This window comes from Zasmidium cellare, assembly GCF_010093935.1.
Source record: "Zasmidium cellare ATCC 36951 unplaced genomic scaffold M409scaffold_24, whole genome shotgun sequence".
Lineage (NCBI taxonomy): Eukaryota > Fungi > Ascomycota > Dothideomycetes > Mycosphaerellales > Mycosphaerellaceae > Zasmidium > Zasmidium cellare.
This window is the reverse complement of record NW_022986968.1, coordinates 155,010-174,405: the sequence shown is the minus strand read 5'-3', so window position 1 is coordinate 174,405 and position 19,396 is coordinate 155,010. Positions and strand designations below refer to the sequence as shown.

Sequence of the window (19,396 nt, the reverse complement as noted above, 5' to 3'; positions counted from 1 at the left end):
TGTGACGCTTCATCTTCTCCACAACCCCGCGGTTCCTGCATCTCTCCCACAACTACTTCCGCATTTTCTTTCCACGTCTTTGCACGCTGCAAGCCATTGATCACGATGGCTGTCCCAAAGAAGTGAGTAAAAGTCATCACACTGATGCTGCCGCGAGCTCACAGCTGATGTACAGAAAGTGTGCCGGCCATCAAGGCGGCACTCTTCGACATGGACGGACTGCTGATTGATTCGGAGGATAAATACACGATTTGTACGAATGTGGTCTTGAACAGATACGGGCGACCGGATCTGCCATGGAATATCAAGGCGCAGATGCAAGGACGGCCTGGACCTACGGTATATCTCCAGTATGAATGAGTAGGAGAGGAGCAGAGTATTGACTTCAGTGTGACATTAGGCCGGCAAGATCCTTCACGACTGGGCGCAATTACCCATCACACGCGACGAGTACATGGACCAGATCAAGGCCGAACAAAAGAAGCACTTCCCCGACTGCCAGCCGCTCCCAGGCGCCGTGCAGCTTCTACAAACGCTCTCGAAACGAACCGACCCACCCGTACACATCGCGCTCGCGACGAGCAGTCATGCCGGGAATTATGAATTGAAGACGAAGCATATGCAAGATACGTTCTCGGTATTTGCGGAAGAGCACAAGGTGCTGGGTGATGATCCGCGGATTGGGCAGGGACGTGGAAAGCCTGCGCCGGATATCTACTTGCTCGCGTTGAAGACTATCAATGATCGATTGAAGCGCGAAGGTAAAGAGGAGGTCAAGCCTGAGGAGTGTCTTGTGTTTGAGGACAGTGTGCCAGGTGTAGAATCTGGGCGACGAGCAGGTATGCAAGTGGTGTGGTGTCCGCATCAAGGACTATTGAAGGAGTATGCAGGGCGTGAGAAAGAGGTTCTGGCTGGTCTGACGGGCGAGTACAAGGAGGCGGAGGAGAAGAATGAAGAGCTTGGTGTCGTTACTGGCGATGGAAGCCAGAGAGTGAAGGGGGCGCCTGGGGAGATTGATGATGGGTGGGCCATCCTGCTCAAATCTTTGGAAGACTTTCCATATGAGAAGTACCAGATCAAGGTGAAACAGGAGAGCCAGCTTTGAGATGGCGCATACGAATGGAGATACCCAATGGTAGAGATACACATCGGCACGCACACATAAATGTACAGACAGCGAATTCGCTGTACCTTAACTCCGTGTAACGGCTTGCGCGAACGGCGTTGCTTTGAACTTTTGTCTGAAGACGTTCCATCCCGTGGAACAGTTCCATTCTTCCGCTCATATCACATCCAATCCCCAGCGACAGGACAGGCACAAGGTACAGTTGTCACCAAATCGAAACATCGGCTAGCGTTCTAGCATTCGTACCGAATCAAAAGCGAGTGAAGGATTTCACTAAGCACCCTGTCCTGTATTCCTCGGCACCTGGCACGTCACTGGCTGGCAAAGGAAAGCTCTGCCACGACCACCACCAGTGCAACTCCCACCACTCGTCCTGGAAACACTGCAGGCAGGTTGCTGGACACTGCCCGACCACACGCCCTCGCCACAAACACCACCACGATCCCTATATCATTCCTTGGCGCCCACCTATCCTCTTCCCTGCCACCGCTCGGTAGCTATCGGAATCAATAGCCCGGCGGGCTGCAGAAGAGCACACGAGACACCTCCCTCACGCCCCTCGAACGTCTCCTCTCCTCTCCTCACTGGCTTCGTGAATCACGAAGGATAGTGTCCCTCAAGCAATACGACCTGCACGCCTCCACACCCGCGTCGGGGTAGGGACCGACCGAACGCAATGCGGGCGACATAGCAATTCCACTGCGATTGGCCGCTATGGATGGCGAGTCCCAGGCACAGAGGGAGGCTCGCCTGCGCTCGCTATGGAGCAAGCTGGACACCAAGAACAAGGGGACGCTGGACTACAATGCGCTGAAGAACGGGTTGCAGGGGATGAATCATCGTATGTGTAACTCAGCTACGGCGCTCTATGTGGGTGATGTGTTGTGCTGATATGTGGGAATGCGCAGCTCTGAAAGATGCCGAAGGTCTGATCAAGGACATGCTCAAAGCCTGCGACATCGACCACGACGGGAAGATCAGCTACGACGAATTCTGTCGATTCTGCACCCAGACGGAGAAAGAGCTCTGGCAGCTGTTCAAGTCGATCGACCGCGACCATAGTGGGAAGCTGGACAAGGGCGAACTGTCGGCAGCCTTCGAAAGAGCCGGTGTGGCCGTCTCAAATGCGCGACTGGACCGCTTCTTCAGCTACATCGACAAGGACCATGACGGAACCATCGACTTCAGCGAATGGCGCGGTAGGCATATAACACTCTCTCTCGCACACAAGCATCCCAATAAGCCTTAGTCATGGCTTTTCGAAAATTTGACCAAAGGCTAATGAATCGAAATCCAGATTTCCTCCTCTTCATCCCCACGAATGCTCCCGGTCTTAAAGCCGTCTTTTCCTACTACCAAAATACCTCGAAGCTCACCGCCGAAGGAGATGTCCTCATAAGCGACGAAGCTTTGCACTCTGCAGGTACGATACTCGCTTTTATCAAGAGTTCGCTGTTCGGCGCCGTCATCCAGCTCGTGAAACCGGCGCAATCGCACGCAGGAGGATCGAACACCGCGCCGATCTCGATGTGGGAAGACAGCGAGGCCCGGCCGCAGCTGTTTGGACAGACGTTCGAAGAGGAGGAGACGATTGAAGATGACCCGTACATCCCAATCAAGCCAGCCCGACGGAAAGAGCTTGAGAAATTGCATGAGGAGGACAGCCAGCAGCAGAAGCTGAAGCTAATGGATTTTGTGCCCAATGTAGGCTACTTCTTGGCGGGTGGACTGTCAGGTATCACCTCCCGGACTGCGACCGCGCCTCTCGACAGGCTCAAGGTGTACCTGATCGCACAGACGGATGTCGCAGAGGAGGCTGTTAGTGCTGCCAAGTCTGGCCGGGCCGGCACTGCTCTCTCACATGGCGTCAAGACGCTGTGGAATGCGAGCCAAGAGTTGTGGGCGGCTGGTGGGATGAGGAGTCTCTTTGCCGGTGAGTGTGCAGGTAACATGTCTTTTCCGCGAAGCTGTACTGAATTCGACCAGGAAATGGCCTTAATGTACTCAAAGTTATGCCGGAGTCATCGGTCAAGTTCGGCGCGTACGAGGTGAGTAATGAACGTGAATATTGTCTACATTAGGATTCTTCGCTAATGAAACGATGACAGGCTTCTAAACGGGCGATTGCGAGAATAGAAGGCCACAATGACCCGAAACAGATCGCTTCCGTCTCCATGTTCGCCGCTGGCGGTACTGCAGGCATGATAGCGCAAGCCGCTGTATACCCCCTCGACACGCTCAAATTCCAGATGCAGTGCAACACCGTAGCCGGGAGCGAGCAAGGAACCAAGCTCATCATCCACACAGCACAGAAGATGTGGAGACGCAATGGCATCGTCACCTTCTACAAAGGCCTGCCTATGGGGCTGGTCGGCATGTTCCCATACGCGGCCATCGATCTTAGTGTGTTCGAGACGTTGAAGAAGAAGATAATAGCGCGGAAGCGACGCCTCGATCCGACCATCAAACACGACGAGGATGCGCTGCCTGGCAACTTCTCGCTCGCGTTGATGGGTGGCTTTAGTGGAGCCATTGGAGCGAGCGTGGTGTATCCTATTAACCTGTTGCGTGAGTCATTACACATACACCTCTAATGATGGTGAGCAGGCGAAACTGACGTTTCTGTGATTATAGGTACTAGGCTTCAGAGTCAAGGGACCGCATCACACCCGCGAACATACACCGGCATTATGGATGTCACTCGACAGACGCTGAAAGGTGAAGGTGTGCGAGGACTGTTCAAGGGATTGACTCCGAACCTGCTCAAGGTCGTGCCGGCGGTGTCAATCGTAAGTCCCCATCGCGAAAGCATGACGAGAAGAAGTTATCTCACTGACCGATTCCGCCAGACCTACGTCGTATACGAAAACACGAAGAAAGCGCTGCACCTGCAGTAGCCGCGCCAAAATGAGATCAGGAGATGATCTATTCGCGATTGGAAAAGGGAATAGGCGAGAAAAGAATCAATAGAGGAGGACTGGAGCTCTGTCTTTTGTTGGCGGACAGATCGACCTGAGATACCCTTTGAACGAAAACGGTCGCCGAAAATTTTTGGGAAAGGGGTTGGGCCGTGGGTTGTGACTACCTACTAGATGTGTGGTAGACTTGAGAGTCTGGAATGAGAAAGAGATTACCAGCACCTTCTTTCTGAGACGTCTACATGGGTCTGGATGTTCGGCGCTGAGAACGATGTGTTCTCGCTTGAGGTACCTTTCAGCGCATATCCGCTTTCACAAGGCAGCTGAAGTTTGAAGCAGCACGAAGAGCCTGGATGAATCAAGGTATCCCTCCCTGTATTGTTGATGCGCCCGGCATGACATTCGAATCGCCCATTGGCATCAATTGCCTCCCCCTCTGCTGTCAACAACACACCAGGGTGACGGGACAGGAAGCAGCCGCAGACTTGGCTTTTGAGTCGAAGGATCTTCAAATTTTTGAGGCTCTCTGGAAAGCTCACTGGAGACTCAGTAGAGTAAGGCTATCTTTCTACTGGATCAATCCTAGTAAGACTGAATCCCATCCTTTCGAATCAATTTGCCCGCATCCGCGTCTCGCTTCCCCTGGACGACATCTGTGATGAACTCTGCGCCGACGGATGGGTCCAGAGCGCCGATCTACAAAGACGATGTCAGCACGTCGTCACGACACGAAAAAGCAACAATCACTCACCTTCTTCAGCGCCTCCGGGCCCATCCCATTCAAATTCGTCGCCAAAAACCCGGGACTCACCCCAAAAACTTTCACGCCATCATTCTTCAAAATGCGATTCCAATCCCTTATCAACATATTCAACCCACACTTCGACGACCGATAAATCTGCGTCGGATTCACCGTCTTCTTCTTCGGCCACCCGGCCTCGGGACTCGCATTGATAATCCCATAAGACCCATCGAAGCGCTCCGTATCCGCGAGACTCGACGTCCCGCTGATGATGAAGAGGATGCGCGGATCCGAGGATTTCAGCAGGAGGGGGAGGAATTCCTTGACGGTTATTTGGGGTCCGGCGACGTTGATGCTCCAGCTCCGGAGCCAGGTCTCGCGGTGGTCGAAGCCCTTTTCCTGCGCTTCGTTTTCGAGGTTCGCGCCTGCGTTGTTGATCAGTACGTCTAGACGGCGGTAGCGCTGCGTGATGGTGGAGGCCGCGGCGCGGATGGAGGCGTCGGATTCGATGTCGATTTGGACGACGCTTAAGGGGGTGGTGCGCGTTTCGGAGGGGTATTCTTTCTGAAGGGCGGTGAGGGCTTCTTCGCCTTTTTGGAGGTTGCGGCTCCCGAGGGCGATTTGGTAGGGGGTTTGAGAGCGCAGGAGGGCTTTGATGGTTTCGTAGCCGAGGCCGGTGTTGGCGCCTGTGATGAGGATGACTTTGCTGTTGTTGGTGGACGAGGACATTTTTCTTGTGGTTGTTGTTGGTGTTGGGATGTGGAGTTTGGTGAAGGGTTTTTTGATCAAACGTGCAAATGACATGTGAGAGTTGATGGTGGTGTGGAGGGTATGATACGAGAGGGGTTGCGGGTCGTTTGTTTTATACACTACCATGGGAAAAGCACCTGCCCTTTTGCGATGGTAGCAATGACGCTGTGTAACACCTATCGCCGAGGGCAAGAAGGGTTTGGACGGATAAGAGGATTGCGGGAGCCTTGTGGCGTCTTCGACGACTTGTTTGTCTCCGCCTATGAGCGGCCATTCTAGGGAGGAGATATATGGCTTTCAATGCCCGGTCGGTCGAGAGATGAAGACCTGAGGTGTGTTTCGGGCGGGTGAGTGAGTGACTAAGATATTCTCTCGGCCGGGAGGCTACGTCATAGGGAGACGGTCGTGGATGCTTCGTGTTGTGCCTCTGTGCCTAACCAACAAGTATCAGGTATGTCTTTGTTTGAGCAATGACAATGTGGGCGCAACCGTCTCTTGTCATGGTGCTTGCTCTTCATCCAATGGGTCTATGTTGGCAGCAGGCCCCTCCGTACGCGAGCAAGCCGTTCGTCTTGTTCCATTTCAAAACGAGGCTGAGAAGCGATTCGACGACAGCTTCTTCGAAGTCGTTCGAGAGACATTCCCCTTGGCACTCTTCAGGCCAAGATCATCTTGTCAGATCTCTTAGCAAGAATAGGATACATGTGAGGTATCGCGATATTCAGGACTTCCCGCCGGAATTCCCGTGAGGAAGTTACCTAATCACAACTACAGTCAAACCTCTCTATAACAGTAGCGTGGTAATATCATATTTCTATCGTTATAACAAGGTATCGTTATATAGAGACATCACGTGCAGTAGTCTTGGCATTTAGCCTGCTCCAAAATATAATAATATCTCCTACTATTAAAGGTTAACTACGGCTCTTTATTAGACTACTTTCTCGTACTTATTAAGGCTCTATAGCTAGCTACTATTACAATTATTAGATTACTCTTTATAGAGCCGTAGCTGCCTTAATATAAGTAAAGGGCAGTCTTAATACTACTAGCGTAGTGCGAGCTTCTCTACCTCTAAAAATACGGTCCTCGGAGGCATATCTATAACGATAGTTTAGTAAGCAAATCTGAGATACGATCGTTATATAGGTATAGGCAGGAAGAACGATATTTTGCAGTAGGAAAGTTAGTGACAGCTGGCAGTATCGCTATAGCAAGGATATCGTTATATGCAGTATCGCTATAAGGAGGTTTGACTGTAGTCCTCCGTAACATAGCAATCGCTGGCCTATCGGTCGGGCCTGCAGGGCGTGAGGGACCCACTCTCAGCAAGCTATGTACTGTGGCATGTGAGCAATCGAAGGAGGCGTGTCTTTTCGTCAAAGTAAAAGTAGCAGTTTCGACTTTCGGAATCACTGCATCACGAGGCACATCATTTGTGTTTGTGCCCAGGATTTGAGTGAAGATACCCACCGCTCGCCATGGGGTCGAATATTGTTGTTCTTGGGTAAGATGTGATTCAGTAGTTGGGTAATGCCGGAATGTTACTGATTTGTTCTTAGAGCTGGAGTCAGCGGCTTGACTACTGCCTTGACGCTTGCGAAGAATGGCGGCCACAAGATTACGATCATCGCCAAGCACATGCCGGGTGACTACGATATCGAATACGCTTCGCCTTGGGCCGGTGCAAACAGCCTTCCGTGAGTATATCTGAAGGCTGAGTTCCAATAGTGACTTTATAGACTGACTGATGAATGCAGCGTCGCCAAGCAAGGCACGCCGTCGCAGGGTTATGAGCGAGCAACATGGCCAGAGCTTGAAAAGCTTGCCAGAGACGTCCCTGAGGCTGGTATTCACTTCCAAGGTAAGAGAGCTCGAAAACTCTAGTTCGCAAGACATATCGCTGATGGATAGTGCAGACACCCGCGTGTACCGACGGACGAAGGACGCCAACTCGCCAGTCGGCGATTGGTTCGCAGAACTTGTCAAGGAGGATCCGTGGTTCAAGGACCTTCTTCCAAACGTAGGGGCAGTCGATCTCCGTGTCGGAGACATGCTGACTATTTCTAGTTCAGAAAGGTGACGGGCTCAGAACTCCCAACTGGCATGGACGGCGCAAGCGCTTTCACGTCCGTCTGCATCAACACCGCTCTGTACTTGCCTTATCTCACATCGCAATGCCTCAAGCACGGCGTTGTCGTTCGAAGGGGAATTGTTGAGCACATCACGGAGGCTGCCAGTTTACACCACAGCGGCAAGCCGGCAGATCTGATTGTCAACTGCACTGGCCTGTCCTCACTCCGGTTGGGTGGCGTTGAGGACAAAAACCTCTACCCAGGACGCGGACAGATCGTAATCGTACGCAACGACCCTGGCGTGATGGCATCGACGTCGGGCACAGATGACGGTCCAGACGAGGCCGTGTACATCATGCAACGAGCTGCTGGAGGCGGCACCATTCTCGGCGGCTGCCTGCAAAAGGACAAGTGGGAGAGTCAGCCAGACCCTAGCCTGGCCAATCGAATCATGAAGCGTGCAGTCGAGCTCTGCCCGCAGCTTGTGCCCGAAGGAAAGGGTGCTGAAGGCCTCAGTGTTATCCGGCATGGTGTTGGTCTACGGCCGATGCGAAATGGTGGCATTAGGATTGAGAGGGAGACCATTACAGGTCCTGATGGACGGAAGGTCGCGGTCGTGCATAATTATGGCCATGGTGGGTATGGATATCAGACGTCGTTTGGTTGCTCGCAGGCGGCTGAGAAGTTGGTGAACGAGGCTCTGCAGCAGAAGGCGAAGCTGTGATCGTAGACGAAGTAGGCCATAGGTACCAATTGAAGTTTTACTGGCGGCGACATAATTGGACGATAATACTGCCAGTCATCGCACATGATGTTCGATCGTTCAAGAAAAAATCGACTGCCTGGCCGCGTACATGTACCAGGTCAGGAGTGGAGCAGGAAAGCGTGGCTGGTGAAGCGTGACGTTGCCGTGCACAGACGCAAAGCTCAAGCTTCCTCCGAGCAACAACAAGGGGATCTGCTATTCAGCTCCCCAAACAACCACATCGTCTCCCCATCTCCAATTCCACCTCCGACCCAACGACCAGCCCAGAAGCTCGCCCTTCTCGATCTGTACTTCCTCAAACCGCGACCATGGACTTCTCAGACGCCTTGTCAGTTGCGACTCCGAGCACAAGACAGCTGCCTGGAACAATGCGCTGACTTTCGCACAGTCGAATCGCCAACTTGGTGATTGCCGTCTTTATAATACTGGGTGGTGTTGGACAGTTCTGGCCTGCGTTTCATGTGTAAGAGCGCGAAAAGACCGATTGCGCCGGGAAAGGAGGACTGAACAGTTGAACAGGCAGAGCATCATCGTGGCTGCGTACTTGTTCATCTTTGGCATTGGTGAGATTCTCGAGGACGACGACATGTCTAGAATACCGGCGACTGACTTTGTCTCCCAGCGACCGCACTCCTTGGTACGGAATCGAGTCCGCCAACCTACCGCGTAACATCCTGCTTATGACCCGTACAGAGTTCCAGATCCCACCGCAAATCGCGCGCTATGCCTCGTTCATGTTCTCCTTCGTCGGCCGTGGAGCTTGTAAGATATATGATATGTGAAGAGATGGGAATGTACTTGGCTGACATAACTCAGTGTACCTGTTCCTCGGCTGCATAACCATGGGTGACAACTGGTGGAAATACGTTGCTGGATCCATTATTGCATTCTCTGGGCTCGTCTACATCGGTCTCGAGTTTGTGCCCAGCATTGAGCCACCGACGAACATGAGGTACGGTTGAGGGTTGATGGAGGAGAGGTTAGGGAGACTAACATCTGGGATAGGGATGCCGATGCTGGCTGGGGTGCCGAGCAGGTCTAAGACCCAAGTCGACACCACAGGTCATCGCCACATATCGACGACATAAAGACCTTGGGCAGTGACTGCTTCAAGCCTGCCACCTCGAATGCTTCACCCACGGAGCTGGATAACGACGATCGACGAAGAGGAAGTTGGGAAGAATGTGTACATTATAGCAGTGACAATCGGCAGCCGACCAGACTTGGACGAAAGCGGTGGCGTCCTGGCGTATCAAGATGCATGTAGAGAGTATGAACATGCTGAAATATACTGTTCTCGACAATTTCTGCCAAGGCACTGTGCGCTCCTCGATCCTCCGTGATCGAAGGAACAAATGGCTTCAAGGATATGTCAGCCATCTTTTGAATGAAGTCTGACAGGTGTCCATGGCCCTTCTTGTCGAACAAGCTCACTGAGCATCTTCGCACGGATGCAGATGCCTCATCGAGCTCAGGACATGAAGCTCATCACGAGGCAAGGCTTGCCAAGCATGCGAGCCTCTCCCACGTCGCTCCCACGCGATACTCTGCCGCAAAAGACGCTTTAGACGGTTGGCGATCTCTGTCATCACTTGCCGAAGGACTCGCTTCTGCCGAGAAGAACTTATCAACAACACGTTCGCCAGTCCGATGTTCGTGCGGGGATCGGCTACGCACAGCACTCGCTTCAGTGCTGGCTCGCGTATTTGCGTGGAGCGCGGTAACCGCGCTTCTCCAGTTTACCCAACTTCTGGGCCAAATCAACGCTCACGGCTTTCAGTGTCGAGGTGAGGTCGTTATAAGTAGTGTTCTTCAAATTCTCCACTCAAACTAGCCCATGCGGCTGCCATCGTTACGGCATTCCCTCTGACTCGAGCAAAGTCACGATGATACGCCGAGCAAATGGCGCAGTCCTCGTCCCTGTTTCCTGCAGCGCCGTGCCCACGGATCACCCATGCCGGCGCGGGATTAGACGGAGTGCCGAAAGGTCATGCACGTTGCATCACACCATTTTGTCGAATGCGTTCCCCCACGGAAACCGGCTTTTTTGATGGCTTGTATGTGGGTAGGCGAGTGTTTGTACATGTTGGAAGACGTCGTCTCTGCGCGTGGGCCTTCGTTGAGCCGCCGTCGCGCTAGCCACGCGCCAGGACCTGCATCCGAACCAGTGACGGTGTTGCGAAAAGCTCTTATTCATACTATCCTTAACTCTGCCCCACGTGCAAGCGCGATCGCGACTGGTGAGCGAATCGGCTTGTACCCGAGTGTCATCGCCCACGATGCTGACATTCAGAAGTGGCGGGACTAGATACACCCTCCTGACAACCGGCCTTGCAATCCTTCACCTCACGCATGGTTGATCGGCCGAGTCTGGGCACTTACCGCTCCGAAACAACGCAGAAATAACAGGAAGAAACACTCAAACCACTCCCATCTCTTCTCACCATCTCCTACGAACGCGGACATTCCACGGACAGCGATATCTACGGCTGACAGCATCTGCCTGGTCGAACGACTCCTGCCAACATAGCGCCCCGCTACGAACCGCGTGGCACCAGGTTGACTTGTCCCTTTATCAGATCAGGTCCCCCATCAGATATACTCCGCAACTCGCCCTCGGTCTCTTCCCTCCCAACCGTTCCCATCGACAGCGGCCACGACACGTCCAGGCTCACCCATGCCCTGCCGATAAACCAGTATCTCGGATGGCAAACACCAGCGCGGATCACCCTTCGGCGGTGAGACCGAAACCTCTTTCCCCTCGAATACCCTCCCTCCTCCAGAGACAGCCGTCGCAGCAGGAACTGGAGATTGCCCAACATCTCGTCGAGCACTCCAAGGGCACCCAGCCGCCGGCGCATCCTCAGGATGTCGGTATTTCGAGCCATGCGACACATGACACGCCGCAGGTAGCCCGTCAGCAGGGCAGTGGCGTGTTGCACAGTGCGGATGATGCCTCGCAGCAAGATTCACGCGCATCTCCAGCGCCGTCCTCGATATCAGCGGCGGCGAGCTCACGACGGTCACCCATGATGACAAGTCTTCCACCAGGAGGACAGCAGTGCAGGTATATAGAGTTTTTGACAGAGTTTGTGCCACGCGAGCTGACGTTGACTAGTAACTGTGGAACTACAAAGACGCCTTTGTGGAGGAGGTCGCCCGCAGGTGCGGTTATCTGCAACGCCTGCGGGCTATACTACAAGGCACGCAATCAGATGCGACCTGTAGGTCTGAAACGAGGAGCCCACTCCGGCAGTCAACCACCAGAAGGCCAGGCCCACGATAGACAGACCTCGCCGACGTCGATCCAGGGCGGTGCTACTTACGTGTCGGCGGATCAGAGTGTGAACGGTACTTGTCCAGGTGGAGGGCGATGCAACGGGACGGGTGGTCAGGAGGCTTGTAATGGGTGTCCTGCATATAACAACCGAATATCGAAGACGGCGTCAGTCGCGTTGCGGCAGGGAAGTACGGATCCAGGAGAAACGAACACGTTGCAGAGGTATGCCCCGCCCACCCAGACGGCTACGAATGTCGTCGTCGCGTGCCAGAATTGTGGCACAACCATCACGCCGCTGTGGAGACGAGATGAAGCCGGACATACCATCTGCAACGCCTGTGGTCTATACCACAAACTCCACGGCTCCCATCGACCCGTGCAAATGAAGAAGGCTGAGATCAAGCGTCGGAAACGCGTCGTTCCTGCGGCCACCTCGCATTTCGAAGGAAGTCCTTATCCCAGCGACGCGATGAGCGATGGGTCAGGCCACTCAGAGCACCGCGCGTCGGTACCATCGTCGATGGCCGCAACACCTCTACAGCCACCCGAGGACAGTCCCTTCATACGCCAAGCCGAGGAGGCGAGACAGTCCGGACCCATTCCCATCAACTTCACCGACGCGTTCCGACATCAGCCCAGCGACAGCAGGAAACGATCATTCTCCGTAAGTGCTCGACACGATGATTCCACCCCTCAACGCTTGTCCACGTCACCGAATACGGAAAACATTGATCCCGGCCTACCTCATCGCGGATCAGGAGCCAGTGATTCTAAGGAGAGTCGACGGCTGGAGTTGCGACGCGAGGCGGAGAGGATGCGGCAGTTGCTTCTGGAGAAGGAACGTGAGATTGCGGAGTTGGGGGAGGAGGGGTGATTGATTGATGATTACGACGATACCACGCTCAACGTTTAGTCTGGTTCTCGGTCTTGGAGAAGCATGTCATGATGTGGGACGGGTTTAGCGTTGCGAGCAGCTTTATGCTCCGGATACACTTTTGAGATGATGGAATAACGACATCTCACGTTTGCGCTCTCTCGGCTCGGTATTTTGAATGGAATGGAATGCAATGAAGTCGCCTTTGGAGCGATGGTTCATATAGTATGAGCTCAATGATGATGGGACCTCCTCTGTTCACCTGCGCCAACGCTAATCACAGACCCGACCCTTCCCCTCTCATTCATCAAAACCATATCTCAATCAGCCGCTCACTGACAGCGCTTGGCAGCAACACGCCCGACTCAGTGATGATACCAGATATCAGATTCGGGGGCGTGTAGTCGACCGCATCCTCAGGCCGCCAATTCGCTACACTTTGCAACTTCGTCTCGACATCCATATCCGCCACACCTTCATCCCTGACCTGCGCCTCAGCACCCTCCGACCCCTTCGCCGTCTGGAAATCGACCACGTTCTGCTGAATGCCCAAGTCCTGCTGTCCGAGCGGATACAGCCTCACGAACTTGTGCGATTCAGACACGACGTAGAAGGGCTTCCCCGCTGCTTTGGCCAGCATGCCCATTTGGTACGTTCCCATCCGGGAGATAATCCCGCCGTTTTCGACGACGCCCTCGGCTCCCACGAAGCACTGCGTGACTTGATCCAAACAATACGCAATCGCCGTCGGCGGGATCGTCGCCACGGGGATATCCCTCTCCCTCAAAGCCGCGATATTCTCCGCACTCTCCGTATCCTTATCATCCGTCGACACAACATAAATGACCCGAAACCGAATACTCCCCTTCCCACTCGCATTGCTCGACTCCGCCGCACTCCTCAGCAACGCACCCACAACCCTGGACCCACCATTTGTCAAAATCGTATTCCCATCCCGGATAAACTGCCTCCCAAACCCCGCGATCGTTTCCCGCGCCGCCTTGGCCCGCTCCACGAACAACCGCCCGTTCTGCACGAGGTGACTGCGGATATTCTCGAAATCCCCGCTCAGGCCGCCCGGCCCGGGTTTCTGCAGGTTGGCGATGAGGTATTGCTGGAAGATGTCCGTGCCGGCGGAGAGGGAGATGGAGTTGGGGATGGAGGTTTTTAGTTGCGTCGTGAGTTTGGAGACGAGGTCGAGGGTTTCGGAGACGGTGGTGGAGGGGGTGTGGGAGAGGCCGTGGATTAGGGATTCGATGGCTGCGACGGGCATGGTGAGGTCCGGGTCTTCGGTTAGGAGGTTTGTGTAGGTTTGGACGATGTCGAAGGGGGGTTCGGTGGTGGGGGGTTGTGAGGTCGCCATTTTGGTTTGTATGATCTGGGGCAGCTGGGTGCTGCGATTGGGAAGGGTGTTCACATTGTGAGAGATGTGGTCGTTGAAGACTCACACGAGCTCTAAAAGTTATGACGGAAAGAGTTCCGGGGCGGCACGAGCCGTGAGCTTAGCTTGGACGTCTGCTCCCAGCCGTGTCTTCTCGTGTTTTGCTCCTTTGTAGTATATACCGCTCTTCGTGCATGTGACGAATAATAAATATCCTGGCTCTTGAGAGAATTTTCAGTACTTCACATTTGATTATGTCTTTGTTCTTGAGCTTACGGGGCTGGGCAATGACCTCGCGGCGCGCGAAGAGGCTGTATAGCTTGGCTGCAGGTCTCATCGAAGATGGATAGTCGCACGACAGGGCGACAGAGCCTCAGCTGTATGTGCTGGCTGTGGCTATGCTCAAGCGACAAGAACTCCATATATGTCACTATCTCACTGCTCGAAACTCACAGAGATCAACTCTGTGTGAGTACATATTCTCTGGTCGATTTGATTCCACGGCGCCATTATTGTTGAATCACTGCGAGTATGGCTGAACTTCTGGGTGTGATCGCTGGAGGTGCTGGAATGGCTTCATTGGCCATTCAGCTCGGTGAGAGCGCTGTCAAGGCGAGAAGATTGTACCACGCAGCGAGAGATGCTCCGGAGACCCTTCAACACGTCACGTTTGAGATTGAGACGTTCAGTCTCGTACTTCATGAGATTGCACGGCATGGCCAGAGCTACGACTTAGAAGATTCCGACACTCTCGTGCGATGTGTACGGATGTGCGAGCAGAGCGTCACGCGGATCCGCAACGCCGTTAACAAACTGGAGTCACTAATCAATAGACATTCACGCCTTGGCAAGCTGAGGGCTGCGGTAGATGAGAAAGAGATCTCCAAAGCTTGCACTGATCTGGAAAGGGCTAAGACGACACTTGGCATCGCATTGCAGCTGTACAGTGAGTACCAGCGTGCAAAGGACAGAGCAATCATCCGTGTGAGTTATGAACTGGCGTCTGATCAGACTCGACTACTGCAGACTCGGATCGACTTATCGCGAAATCCACAGGACGAGAGTTTGACGATTGTACGTCCACACCAGGAAGATTCAGTCGAGGAGCCAGACCTGGATGACAGAAATGCAGTCGAACGGAGACGGACACGCTTGAATGTACGCACAAGATGTTTGTGTCTTCGACTCAAGCCTTGGTTTGTTTCTACCACCTGGCAAGTGTGTCTTTCGAAATCGCTCGCTGGTTGGGATGTGCGGTTGCGAGCGATGAACATTGTACCTGACAGCGCCGAGATCTTTTCCAGATGTCAAGACGGCGATCTTTACGGAGTTCAAAAGATGTTTCGAGACGGACTAGCGTCCCCCTACGACCATTCGCGTCTTGGCCACCATTCGGTTTTGAAGGTGAGCAAGTCTATCGAAGTCCTCTGTTTTGGAGGTCGAAGGGCGCATCGAGCTGGTGATTGACTATCATATTAGGATGCAATGCGATTGAGAAACCTTGAGCTTTGCCGCTTCATCATTCAATCCCTCGACATCGACGCCGTTGATGTGTGCGATATACATCATTCCTTAGGAAACTATGCGTGGATCAGCCGATTTGCAGACAACGTTGAACCTGATGAAAACCGCTCGGTCGATATGTATCGATTGTTGATCGAATGCATGGATCTGACGGAGGAGACCTTTCTACACGGACAATGGTGGGAATGGATTCGTAATTTACAGTGCATGAAACTAGCGCAAAATGCTCTGCTGAGGCCCTACATGGACCTCGCCTGGCAGACCCGCTTTGAACATGCCATGGAGCTGGCGATATCAGACCTCAATTTAACAGCCGAAATGTTCCTCCAGCCCCTAGCCTGCGATTTTTCCGATGCTCAATTAGCTCGAGCAAAGAGCGGAAACGGACTGACGGTTCTCCACGCCATCGCCACGGCTGCGGGTTCACGAACGTGGGCGCAGCTGCAGGCGGGTTCATGGGTCGAGTTAGCACGCGGCTACGTTACTAATGGTGGCTTCCTTCTCCCTCAAGGTATGGCCGGCTCAACACCTCTTGAGCACGTGCTAGATGGAAGAGGTCTCATTTGGCACCGCATCCGGTGTGAGACCACGCGCCTTCGAACGTGGGTCCACATGATCAAAGTCATTGGCATTGACCTTGTACTGTACGGCCAAGAAGAGAGAGCTATTTGGCAAGCGAACATTCATCGGAGGAGAACAAATCCGGTCCGTGAATACGACCACAGGCTTGTCGATGAGTGGTCCTTCGGCCCTAATCTTGAGGATTGGTCTTTGAAGTTCCGCAACGTGTCCTATGTCCCTATCTACGAGGCTCTGGCCGCACCTGGTATCCCAGGCATGTGGGATGCCGCGCTCGGCGACCTGGAAGAACGTCCTGCAACCATACCTTGGACACCTTTGCCAGAGGATGACTCGGCCTTGCCCTTCCTCTCATCATGGAAGCGGGTGCGAAGGATACGACTAGAGTCAAATCCGTTCCTCGCACCAGAGCCAAAAGAAGAGGACATGACTGAGTCACACTATCATTCCATCGCCGCGAAGACTCAAGACGATAACTCAGAAATCATTCGTCTACTGGATGCAAGCCGTCATACAATCAGTCGCCCACGCAGCCAAAGCCAACCGCCCTTGCGAGACCAACGTGACGCATCCCAGACCTTCGATCGCATCCCTCACCATAGCTGGCTACCGGCCTATCATATCTGTGTGTGCGACTCGAAACGAAGGCTCGCTCCTTGCTATACTAACGACAAGGACACTTGGCTGGCCGCTTTCCGGAGATGCATGCATGGACATCACCAGAGGGCCAACTTCTGGAAGGACATCGAACGTCGTGTGCGGCACTTCCGACGGCAGTATCAAACGAGGGAGGAATTGCGGAGGTTGCCATATGATGTGTATAGGTGTAAAGATTGGCAGTATGGTGATTGGTGGGAGGTTACGGAGAGCATTCGTGAAGGATAGTCAAGATCGTTCATCGCCATTCTGTATGTTACTTTGCGGGTAGATTGAGCTGGTGCTTCGTATATTCCGTCCCCTTTGCTAGTATTGACATTTGCTTTTCCGTCTAGGACCGCATGGGTTTCAGACGTGATGGCAAGATCGAAGTTAAAAAGGAGAGACTGGGTCTTGGAGCAATTGCGGTAAGCCTTGTCCCTACTATGCCCTCTTGAAGAGAAGGTGGCCTGTTGATTGAGACTACTGGGGTATTTCTTTGACGATGAATCTACTGCCCTTCTCTTCATTCGCGCTCGCTGACGGTGCAACATTCTCAGACTCGTGTACTGCTAGACCGGCCCCTTTGGCGAATGTGCTTTGTGTCGTTTCCATAATCTGCGTGAAGACGACCCAAGCTACTCCTGGCAGAGAAATTCCGAACAGTAACAGGTTGATACCACAAGCCCAATTGTAGTCGACATGGACCGCCGACACCACGAAAGCGAATGTTGAGCCCAAGCAGCTGATGGAGTTGATGAGGGCCGTGATCATCGTTGTTTCGTTGAGGTCATTCGAAAGGCAGCCGCAAAGCCAATAGTTGAATACGCTGACCCTTTTGCAGATTAGCAGCTGCACACAGTACGCACCATGACTTCACACTCACATCGGATCACAGAAGCCCCAGAGCGTGAACAGGAACGCGCCTAGGCCGTAGCCGTCTGACGACCAATCCAGGGTAGGCTTTGTGTTGGAGTAATGGACCTGCACAGCTTGGCCAAGAATCCAACCAGTCCCGACCAAAACAACAAGCACCAGAAAGCCAATCTTCGCCCGGGCTGGACGAGACCAGCGAGTGTGGTCCAGCAGCTGTCCGAGGACCAGCGCCGATACCAGGCCAACGAGGTAGAACAGCGTGCTGTTCAGGGCCCGCGCTCTTACCGTGAAGTATGCGAAATTGAACTGCCACTGATAAGACAGGTTCCATTGGCCATAAATCCAGAAAGGGATCAGCGCTAGTATTGCTGGCCGAGTGAAGATCGATTTGAGCACTCGGAACTCCTTGAAGAAGGTTGCTTGCTTTACGAGATGGACAGGTCGCCCGTCTACACGCTGGATCTGTCGAGCGGTTGGCAAAGCCAGAGCGAAGAGCCAGCCAACACTCATGATGACCATGAGCACCACATACGTTGGCGTGCTAATCGACCCTCGCCAAGCCTTTTTGATGTTCAACGCGAGGCTGATGATTCCTCCAATGGACCCGGCGAGGGATTGGAGACCGAACTTGAAGGCCACTACGTGCTGTCAGCGCTGAAGATCAGTAAGATGGGCTGACCTACTCGCACGACCCTTCCTGGACTCTTCACTGTAGCCTAGCAGTATCGCACCCGATGACACCCATAGGAACGCAGCAGCGAGGCCCAGGATGACGGATCCAAACAGCAATAGCCAGTTGGTGCCGAATCGGTCGTTACAATATAGACCGGCAGCATATGGAGTATAATCGAGCGTTCCAATCTTTCCCTATCCATCAGCAAGCGGACAATGACGATGCTGACGACAAAGACATACCACCAGGCCCCATTTGGGAGTTATTCGGTTCACAACACCGCTGGTGAATAGACTCGCAACGGCCAAGACGCCGAACTAGACGGCAGGTCAGCACAATCAGTCAACGAGCACTTTTCTGCTGCCTTCTTACTACGATCGCATTTGCGGCATTCGTGATGTCTGGACTGGCTCCACCACCGGCCCCCATGCCATTCAAGGCGCTGAATATTCCCGGCTCGCAGAATGCTGTCATTGCGACCAGCAAGGCTGCAAACAGGGTCGACCGATACCAGACGACATGATGCTTCTCCAGCGTTTGAGCCATGTTGCGGAACAAGGACCCGTACCACGGTCTCTTGAAAGGCTCGGATCTTCTTAGTATCAACGATGGACATCGGAGCTCGTGTTATGTACACGCGATGGCACCGCCCGCTGTTGAGTGGATCGCCATGGTGCCATTTGGTGGGATCGTTACAAGTGCATATGAAGTACCGCGATAAGTCACGAATTACCTTGGAATCCAGCCGTGTGGAATAGTTCCGTATTGCCCTGCAGTAGTTGTCTGGCCAGCCGCACAAAGCTTGTTCCGACTTCATAAGCTCACATTTGTAGCGGGTCTACCACGTGCAGGCCGTGCGTCAATCAGCAATTGGGAGATGACTTGTGTTGAATGGATTGTGAAGCTTCCACTCTGGCGTATTTGCCATCAGAGCTAGCTATTGCGTGTGAGAATCCTGGCCTCAAGCTCGCGCCAACGCTGTTGAGCTCACCGGGCTCGAATTCTGAGGGATTGAAGAACTTCTGCGGCTCGGACGGCAGTAGCGAATATGCATTATCGGTAATGGCACAGCGAACCGGCACGCAACTTGAATCATATAAGGCGTGACGGCCCGGATGGAAAACACGGCATAGGTCGTGCCATTTGTCGGTATATTCTCGCATTGCCTACCGCATGCCCCATCGCCAAAGTCGATA

The 19,396-nt window shown here is 53.5% G+C and overlaps 9 protein-coding genes across 9 annotated transcripts; 6 read left to right on the top strand and 3 right to left on the bottom strand.

Annotated features, from left to right (window-relative positions):
- Positions 1-105: 105 nt before the first annotated feature.
- Positions 106-1,105, top strand: M409DRAFT_67572 (uncharacterized protein; the record flags this gene model as incomplete). Its single annotated transcript, XM_033817466.1, has 3 exons — positions 106-122; positions 180-339; positions 401-1,105. 3 exons carry the CDS (start codon positions 106-108, stop codon positions 1,103-1,105), a joined length of 882 nt encoding a protein of 293 aa, XP_033665732.1.
- A 735-nt stretch (positions 1,106-1,840) lies between these two features.
- On the top strand, positions 1,841-4,023 carry M409DRAFT_24747 (uncharacterized protein; the record flags this gene model as incomplete). Its single annotated transcript, XM_033807372.1, has 7 exons — positions 1,841-1,967; positions 2,035-2,325; positions 2,424-3,059; positions 3,113-3,174; positions 3,235-3,694; positions 3,761-3,915; positions 3,976-4,023. 7 exons carry the CDS (start codon positions 1,841-1,843, stop codon positions 4,021-4,023), a joined length of 1,779 nt encoding a protein of 592 aa, XP_033665731.1.
- A 603-nt stretch (positions 4,024-4,626) lies between these two features.
- On the bottom strand, positions 4,627-5,515 carry M409DRAFT_37004 (uncharacterized protein; the record flags this gene model as incomplete). The annotated part of the gene is made up of 2 exons (XM_033810654.1): positions 4,627-4,740; positions 4,796-5,515. 2 exons carry the CDS (start codon positions 5,513-5,515, stop codon positions 4,627-4,629), a joined length of 834 nt encoding a protein of 277 aa, XP_033665730.1.
- A 1,502-nt stretch (positions 5,516-7,017) lies between these two features.
- Positions 7,018-8,335, top strand: M409DRAFT_56211 (uncharacterized protein; the record flags this gene model as incomplete). The annotated part of the gene is made up of 5 exons (XM_033813220.1): positions 7,018-7,043; positions 7,099-7,236; positions 7,297-7,400; positions 7,456-7,559; positions 7,607-8,335. The coding sequence occupies 5 exons, from the start codon at positions 7,018-7,020 to the stop codon at positions 8,333-8,335; spliced, it is 1,101 nt and encodes a 366-aa protein (XP_033665729.1).
- A 350-nt stretch (positions 8,336-8,685) lies between these two features.
- M409DRAFT_24744 (uncharacterized protein) lies at positions 8,686-9,419 on the top strand (the record flags this gene model as incomplete). Its single annotated transcript, XM_033807371.1, has 7 exons — positions 8,686-8,705; positions 8,766-8,840; positions 8,897-8,940; positions 9,000-9,014; positions 9,071-9,139; positions 9,194-9,329; positions 9,383-9,419. The coding sequence occupies 7 exons, from the start codon at positions 8,686-8,688 to the stop codon at positions 9,417-9,419; spliced, it is 396 nt and encodes a 131-aa protein (XP_033665728.1).
- A 1,663-nt stretch (positions 9,420-11,082) lies between these two features.
- Positions 11,083-12,531, top strand: M409DRAFT_24743 (uncharacterized protein; the record flags this gene model as incomplete). Its single annotated transcript, XM_033807370.1, has 2 exons — positions 11,083-11,444; positions 11,496-12,531. 2 exons carry the CDS (start codon positions 11,083-11,085, stop codon positions 12,529-12,531), a joined length of 1,398 nt encoding a protein of 465 aa, XP_033665727.1.
- Positions 12,532-12,838: 307 nt separating this feature from the next.
- M409DRAFT_24742 (uncharacterized protein) lies at positions 12,839-13,894 on the bottom strand (the record flags this gene model as incomplete). The annotated part of the gene is made up of 1 exon (XM_033807369.1): positions 12,839-13,894. The coding sequence occupies one exon, from the start codon at positions 13,892-13,894 to the stop codon at positions 12,839-12,841; it is 1,056 nt and encodes a 351-aa protein (XP_033665726.1).
- Positions 13,895-14,443: 549 nt separating this feature from the next.
- M409DRAFT_56208 (uncharacterized protein) lies at positions 14,444-16,900 on the top strand (the record flags this gene model as incomplete). The annotated part of the gene is made up of 4 exons (XM_033813219.1): positions 14,444-14,896; positions 14,939-15,070; positions 15,251-15,316; positions 15,392-16,900. The coding sequence occupies 4 exons, from the start codon at positions 14,444-14,446 to the stop codon at positions 16,898-16,900; spliced, it is 2,160 nt and encodes a 719-aa protein (XP_033665725.1).
- Positions 16,901-17,134: 234 nt separating this feature from the next.
- On the bottom strand, positions 17,135-18,746 carry M409DRAFT_24740 (uncharacterized protein; the record flags this gene model as incomplete). Its single annotated transcript, XM_033807368.1, has 5 exons — positions 17,135-17,486; positions 17,538-18,165; positions 18,211-18,388; positions 18,443-18,517; positions 18,573-18,746. 5 exons carry the CDS (start codon positions 18,744-18,746, stop codon positions 17,135-17,137), a joined length of 1,407 nt encoding a protein of 468 aa, XP_033665724.1.
- Positions 18,747-19,396: the final 650 nt, after the last annotated feature.